The sequence below is a fragment of the Euleptes europaea genome, chromosome 14, assembly GCF_029931775.1.
Source record: "Euleptes europaea isolate rEulEur1 chromosome 14, rEulEur1.hap1, whole genome shotgun sequence".
Lineage (NCBI taxonomy): Eukaryota > Metazoa > Chordata > Lepidosauria > Squamata > Sphaerodactylidae > Euleptes > Euleptes europaea.
The window spans coordinates 57199556-57207709 of NC_079325.1; the positions used below are offsets into that span (position 1 = coordinate 57199556).

General features: G+C 53.0%; 1 protein-coding gene across 1 annotated transcript; it reads right to left on the reverse strand.

Annotated features, from left to right (window-relative positions):
• Window positions 1–4801: 4801 nt before the first annotated feature.
• BRD3OS (BRD3 opposite strand) lies at window positions 4802–5073 on the reverse strand. Its single transcript, XM_056860967.1, has one exon. It carries the CDS (start codon window positions 5071–5073, stop codon window positions 4819–4821), a length of 255 nt encoding a protein of 84 aa, XP_056716945.1. The 3' UTR covers window positions 4802–4818.
• Between the last annotated feature and the right edge of the window lie 3081 nt (window positions 5074–8154).

Genomic DNA, 8154 nt, shown 5'->3' on the forward strand with positions numbered 1-8154 from the left:
GATTAGACTTTACAACAAGTAATTTGTTTTGCTTAAAGTCTCTAAATATTTTTAATGGAAGGTGAATGTGCTCACCACTGAGGAGATGCAGAAACTCCCAATGAGAGATCCTAGAAGACGGGTGTAATATATGGGGGACGGGGGGTTGTTTTGGCAAGTTCTTTTTGTCCTGGAAAATTCCTTCTTAATACAACCCAAGATTCATTCATCTCTGTGACAACACGAGATGGAGGGGGAGGACTTTTAAATGCGGGAGGGAGAACTCTGTAAAATGGTACTTTATCTGGAAAATGTTAGCTTTTGAAGTAGTCAATGTATTTGTTCTTAGCACTAGTATTCCTAACCGCCAGGGACCTGGTGCACTATTCTAGTGCTCATGCATGGATTGTGCAAGAGAACTACCTAGTGGATTGGGCCCCAAGTCTACATTGTGATGAACGATCATCAACCTTTTTTATATATAAGAGGGAAGAAAAAGAAAGCTTATGTACTGTTGATTGTTAAAAATGTATCTCTTTAGATATTTCTTTTATCCTTAAAAAAAATGATACAGAACTTCAGCCTTCTGTTCTAAAGGCTCTCAAGAGGTAGCCTAGCAGATTAAAAGTGGTGTGTGGAATCTTGGTCTTGGAAACTCAAAGCAGGGTGGCTGGGATCTCGTCACTGTGTGTACCGTAGGGGTGGGGACAGTAACTGGGAGGTGTGTGATGCTCCACGCCCAGTACCTGGGATTGATCCTGGAGGGCTGGGGAGCTCCACTCAACCTGCACAGAGCAGTCTCAGATCTCAGAAATAAAAGCAGGCCAGTTTCTGCCTCTCACACAGCCCCTGGGTGTCTCCTCCAGCCCTTCAGGTAATCTGTATTTGGGAGGTGGGGAAATAGCACCCAGAGTTCCTCCCAGCTTGCCCACCAATGGTCAGGTGTTGTAGAAACCTGCTTACACTAAACAGGATTTTGTGTCAAGTTACCCAGACCTCTCTGTGGTATGTGCCTGACTGCTGAGATCTCACTTCCCTTTTTGGAGACGAAAGAATGGGATCTGGTATCACTATGAAGCATCTCCCTAATATGCGGCAAGATGATGGGGAGTACATGGCGTCACGTCTGAACCAGGATCGTGTTCCTAGGAACACTGAGGTCTTTCAAAGCTTATTGGGGGCTCCTCAAGATCCACAACATCAGGTAAGCTTCCCTGGAAGAAAACTGGCCCCATCCCGTCATCACACGGCAGTTTCCTCCCGACTGAAACAGAACCATGATGTTTATGAGACGAGTGGTGGCCAAGTTGCCGTGGCAAGGATCCTGGTGTGTGGCACAGCCTGGCCCTAGGTTTGACTAGGTAACAGTAGGGCACTGTGGTTGTGACTCTGGCAAAAGCTCTGGGGGCCAAAGAAGAGCCAGCGACTGACTGAATCTCTGTCCCTTTACCTGTTTGTCACAAGGAAGCTCTTCAGATAAAAGGCTACCTGTATCTTGTATAAGTGCAGGTCTCCAAATCTTTTACCTCAAGGTGGGGGGGGGGCAGAGTACGGGAAGGGGTGGGAGAAAAACAGCATTTTTTGTAGGCATGTCAGTTTTCTAGATAATATTTTTTTCTCCTGCTCATCTTGGAGACCTGCACTTCTGCAAATGACAGGCTCCAGAATCGAATGTCCCTTGATCTTGTGTATATAGAAATACTTTATTTATTAACACCAACGGTCACTTAAAAAATGTATCCTGCATTTTGAAGAGCAGAAGAAAAAATGCAGTTTTTTAAAAAAAACAACAACCCCAAGCTCTAAAGGATTGGGAGCCCCTTTTATTTAAATGGATTTGACTTTTTAACCTCCAGGTGCTACGGATCTGTTTCCTGTGCCGGTGCTTATTCCTTGTATGTGGATCCAGTTTTTGGGGGGAGGGGGGTTACTTTGGGTTTTGTTTGATTTCTTTTTGTACAGACTTTGGAGACTTACAGGTATCGATAACTTCCAGATAAAGCATGTTTTATTTGTATATTCCTAGTCCCTTCCAGGTTGGTCTTTTTCTCTTCTGTATCTTAATTGTTTTGAAGTAGAACAGTTTGGAAAAAAAATAAAGAAACAAAGACCCAATTTTTAGAGCAAATGCTAGTTCTGTAATATACGTGCAATAAACGTAATGGTAATGGGCTGGCTTGTACAATAAACCAAATTTCCATTTTTTCACCACTGGGGTGAAGCTGCAGGCTATGTTGTTTACTCACTCAGGCACCTTTTAAAGACCAAGTGCAGCAGCAAGAGACTGGACAGCAGCTGGAGAACTCCTGGTTCAAAACGTGCCACCTGCCATTGACTTCCTTCGGCAAGCCATCGTTCCCCTTGCTTCCCCCTCCTCTGAAACATGCAACAAAGAGCCCTGATCTGTGTTGTGGGGGAAGGAGTCCCCCAAAACAGTATTGGTGACGTACTTTCATTGCCCCAAACCATCATAGAAATGCTCCGTAGATCATTAGTAGTCTCCCGAGAAAAGGGTCCCTTCCCCCAGATGACCAGTTGTGTGAACATCAATGCCTTTCTCCTCGTGTCCGTTGGCTTGAGGTTGGCCACTCAAAGGAAGGTGCTGAGGGCCGACCTCATGAACTCCAAATTCAGCTGTGGGCCTCCAGTTGCTAACCTAGTCTAAATTTGGGCTTTGTGTAATCTGTTGGCTTCATCTTGGAAACTGTGTGTGCTTCCCACTCTCCCTCTCCCCCATCCACCACCAAAAATGGTGTCAGACTTTGAGATCAGCTGTGTGGCTGCAAATGACGGACAAGGGAAGGTTCGTCTGTACAGAACACTCACACCAACATTTTATTCAGATCACAGTAGCATGGTAATACTACAACACAAACAACCACAGTGAGAGATGGGTGCTTAAAAATGGGCAAAGCAACTCCTCAGGTGTAAGCAAGGCTTCTCTCCCTTCCCTCCCTGGTCCAGTCTTGCTGTTCCCTTTGTCAATAACTTCTGTGGCCAAGCTAATTTAACTTTTAAGGTACCTTAGGCTAGACCAGGGGTCTGCAAACTGTGGCTCCCGATCCGCATGTGGCTCTTTGGCCCGTTGAGTGTGGCTCTCCGAACTTGGTTCGGAGCCCCTGCTCTTGCACCCGTTCGCGCCGGCAGCCGGGCTGCGGAGCCGGCGCGCCTGAGAGGGCGAGCGGGCGCACTGTCTCTCCCCACCCCACCGTGGAGAATGGCCGGGTCCCCCTTTCCCTTGCCCTTAATGGTTGGGAGGCTAAAGCCTCCCCTCTAGCCGCGCGATTGCTGGGCGGGCAGCTCAGCGGTTCCTCCCCCCCCCGCCTATCAGCTGTTGGGTGGGGAGGCTTCCTTTGGTAGACCTGGCCTCCGGCAGAGTCCCATTGGGAGGCCATGTCTACCCACTGGCTTTCTTGGCGGTAGACTTGGACTCCGAGGAGGAGGAAAAGTCCCCCTTCAGAGGCCAGGTCTACCCATTGGCTTCTATGGGCCTCCGGAGGCCAGGTCTACTGCCAAGCAATGGGTAGACCTGGCCTCCCAATGGGACTCAGACGGAGGCCAGGTCTACCAATAGGCTTTTATGGTGGTAGACCAGGCCTCCAGACGAGGACTCCGGACGGGGAGGGGGAAATGGCAGGGACTTACCATTTTAATTTTTATCAATAAGATCATTATTAAGTATGATATCAAGTTTTATTCACTGTACCTATAGTTTAATTAAGACTTAAAACTTTAATTAAAGTTTATTAAGTTAATAAACAGTGTACCTACCTATATAGTTTAAGTTTAAGAAATTTGGCTCTCAAAAGAAATCTCAATCGTTGTACTGTTGATATTTGGCTCTTGACTAATGAGTTTGCCGACCCCTGGGCTAGACTAATGAATAAATAACAGACACATTTAAATACTTCCACAACAATCTCGCCCAAGGCAGCTCACACCTGCAGTCCGCTGAGCTCAACATTTCCCATTGAGTGGTTGTTAGAACTCAGCATCCAAAAGCCCTTCTGCTTCCACAGACCCTAGAGAAGTTGGGGGACAGAAATGCCTCTGTTGCTGCCAGCCGCTGAGCTACCTGGCTGGTTTTGGCCCCTGCTGTTATGCTTTATCCCTTTCAAAGAAACGCAGGTGCCATTGGTGCGCTCTTAGCCACCTTTTGGGTTCTGCCTATCAACTGCATGATCAGACAGCAGCAGATAGTGGAGGTGGGGACCTTTTGTCCATCACTGCCCATCTTTGCCCGTAAAATTCACCCTAGGTTTTTTCATGCTTCTAACCTCTTTGCCAACAGACCACAAAGTTGCAAAAAGAAAGAAGCAGCAGCAGCAGCACCTGCTTTTCAGCTTGGTTGAGCTGCCATCTAAAGGGCCAATTTATGGATCTGTTGGGAGCATCTGATAAGCTTTTCCTGAGGCCTCATCACTTCAGGCAAGAATGCTTCCCCATAAAACCAGCACCCTGCATGCAAAAACTATGTATGAGAAGTTCAGCCTAGCTTTCTCCTGGACACCTCACTTTTCCATGGGCAGGGAAGCATTCACACATGCAACCCCTGTAACTGCAGACGCAGTCCGTAGTGCCACAATCCAGGGGAATACTTTGCCAGATGATTCTACGTCATCTACAGCCCAAGCTTTTCTTGCTCCGTAATGGGCACTTCCTTGGCACGTTCTCTGCCAACAGTGGGATGAAAAGAGGAGTTGGAAGTCCACGAGGCTGTTCTGTGGAAACTACTGCCCTTCCCAAGCAATGGGAGAAGCGATTCCCAAAAGTATCAACCAGGTAACAGAACCACTGTCCGAAAACAGCAGCCAGACTTCCTTAGCTTTGGGACTGGAGTTACATAATGGTACAAAACTTGGACTGTCCGGTGTCCCTGGTGAGGTCCACTTTGTTTTTATCTCGCACCAGAATCGCCTGGTTGCCATACTGCGAATACCATGTGCTGCGGCTCCGGCTTAAGTACGTGCCAGGGGGAAGAGTTTCCAGTTTCTGCTGCTGTTGCTGCCAGATCAGCAAAGACGTATCTCTGTAGCGGAGGCGGGCGTAGCCCTCCGAGAAAGCTTTTTCAGCAAGGGGTGGCCGGCTACTCATCGCTACGACTGCGCCTTGCTCTGAAGCCAGGCCTCCATCGTTTCTAGCGGCATCTCACAAGTGAAACCAGCATGTTTGGGTTCCGAGCTGGAAGTGCAAGGTGTAAAGTATGCTTGGTAACCTTTGGCCCATGTGGTGTGCTGGAGGTGGTGTTTGTGACATGGAACTTGCCAGCAGTTGGGTCACCTTTCCTGAGTACCAAGATGAAGGACCGCAGCAAAGCCCGCCAGCCTGCTGGCTCCACAGCTTTTACAGTCCTGTTTCATCCTGCCAATTCCTCTGTCTTTGGATTTCAGAATCACACAGGTGTATGGAAAGAGATTTCGTGTCTGAAGAGGAAGCGGCTTGCTGGACCATGAGGAACCTTCCAGAAGAGGCCTTGTGCTCCTCTGCTGCCTGCACCCGTTCCTGTCTCTCAGGCCTCTTGGACTCTCCTTCAGCTCCACCCCCACCCCAATTTTGCCTTCCTTCTTTCAAGCCTATGCTGCTTCTAGTCTGAGCTCTTTTCCCACTGGACCTGATCCAGCAGAGACGGAAGAACACGGAATGGAAACCTCTCCACCAATGGCATACCAGGCCCTTCCCAGTCTTGCGGCCTGCTTCGGTACGCCAAAGGAAGATGAACGCGAAGGCCACCCCCTCCGGCTGCCTGAGCTTGGTTTGGCGTCTGACTCAGAGAGGAGCAGCTACCTGGAGCCGGATGCTACATTCCTGGCCACGGAGCGCAACTGATGACCGCCGACGCCACTCTTCCTGTAACAGGTTGTGCATCTTTCCTTCGTGTTGGTGCTGGTCCTCATGACTTCCCTGGCAAGAATTGGGATAAACAGCAGAGACAAATCAGGGTTCTTTCCCTGCCAGGATCAGGCTGGTTGCAGAGAACAGAGACGTGTCTGGAAAAAAGGACAAACCTCTCCTGGCAAGATGGAGGAAGATGCTGTATCCATAACCCCAACTCACAGGGTCAGTCAAGCTTGCAAGAAGAGATGTGGTACAGCCCTTGCTGAACCATACTACTTTGGGTTGCAAGTGTGGAGGGGGGGGGGAATAACCCCTTTGAATGCTTTCTGCACATGCAAAACTAGTGTGCCTGGGAGGAGGTGAGGCCACGTCTCCTCCCTGGCACCTTAAGGGCGTTTTTGTATGTGGCTGACCTTTCAAATACGCAGAGCTCATACCTACAGTCAGCAGTGGGGCAGCTTGTGCAGGTTGGAAGAGCCGCTGAACCCAGAACCTGTGCATACAGGTCATCTGGAGGTGAGCTCAATACATTCTGCATAGGCTCAGAGGCGCTCTTTATTACTGTCCCCTGGCCATGAAGAGCAACACCAAGAAGGCAGACGGGGGGGGGGGGTGAATCGCACGTGTGTGTGTGTGGGGGGGGGGGGTTGGTCTTTCCCACACTGCCTCCAACCGAGGCCCCCTGCCAGCCAGCCAGCCAGCCAGCCCCGCCTGCCCACGCACGGTGTCCCAGGAGGCGGCGGCTGCCCAGAGCCAGCTGCTTCCCCCAGGCCGCTTAGCAGGCCTGGGGAGGGGGCCGGGGAGGGGGCGGGGGGGGCCCCTGCCCAGCACGCTGCCTGCCAGGGCTGTGAGCAGCTGCAAGGCAGCAGGGGCTGCAAGGCACAAAAGGGGGGCGCCACAGCCCGGCCCAGGCACTGGAGGGGCGCAGAAAGGAGTCCGTCTGTTTTGCAGGGTCGCAAATGCGCCGCGTGGGGGGGGGGCGGGTTCGTGCCGCACGTGATGCTCTGAAACGAGTTGGGGGGCGGGGGGGGCAGCGCTGCAAATATCCCACCTCCTCCCCCCCACCCACCCACGCACCCCCCCCCCGGCTTCGACACGCCCAGCCATCCAGCCCCTTCGTGCCGCAGAGGGCCGCGGCCGGGCCCTTCTCGGACACGGGAACCCTCCCGAGTCGCCTCTTCACACGTGACGCTGGGCAGGCGAGGCCCCCCCGCTTCTGCAGGGGCGGGAGGAGCCGGGTCGGGGCCCTGCGCTGACCGGGGGGGGGGGCGGGAGGAGGTCGCCCCGGGGGCCCTGGTGGGAAGCGGCCTCGCAACGACCCCCACACCCCCCACCCCACCCCAGACACGCGCGCTCACTCACCCGCCCGCCGTGGGCCCGGCCCGCCGCCGCGTCTCCACGGAGACGGAAGAGGAGGAGTGGGGGGGCGGGGGGGGGGGCGCCGAGCGCGTCAAGCCCCCCCCCCGGCGGAGCGCCTCCCCCCACTCCGGACTGGGCCAGGCAGCAGCAGCAGCAGCAGCAGCAGCAGCAGCTCTCCTGCTAATCCAGCTGATCTCCAGCCGACAGAGAACAGGCCACCTGGAGGGAATGGCCGCTGGGGCCATTGGACTCTACGACACTGAAGTCCCGCCCCTCCTCAAACCCCGCCCTCCTCAGGCTCCGCCCCCCAAAACCTCCCGCCGGTGGCAAAGAGGCACCTGGGCAACCCCACTCCTTGCCTCTGAGGGCCCCCTAGGTAACTCCACTGGCCCCCCGGGGGGTGGTCCAGCCCACTTTGGGCCCCACCGCTCTAGGCCGCGGGCGGGATCCAAGAGGCCCCAGTTGTCGTCTTCGACAGGCAGGAGTTCTTCCCACGAAGACCACGGAGGGAGTCTTTCCTCTCGCTTCCTTGCCCTGGGAGCAGAGCCCCCCTTTCCTGCCACGCAAAGAACCGGGGCACCCTTGGCTAGGCCTACCAGGGGGTCAGCGCTGAGCTCGCCTAGCAGTTCCCAAAAAACCAGGCATCCAGGCAGGTATCCTAAGAAGCAGGTTTATTAAGGGAGGCGTGCAACGAGGAGCAGATTCTGACGCTAAGCTATTCATGGACTTCAATGGGGGGAAAGGGACAGGGCAGCACATAATAACAGAAATCAAACAGTACGTTGGTTGCCAGGACGATTCCCTGGTTCCCAGGAAGGCTGACAGTTACAGTTTACAGTTACAGTATCACACTTTCAGCAATCCCAGCACACAAAACAATAGCTAAGCTAACCAAGCCAGAGTCCTCGGAGAGCCACCTGCGCGCAGGGCATGACTTCCAGGCCGGTGCCTGACATTCTGCCCCCCTTAAGACCCTCCTCC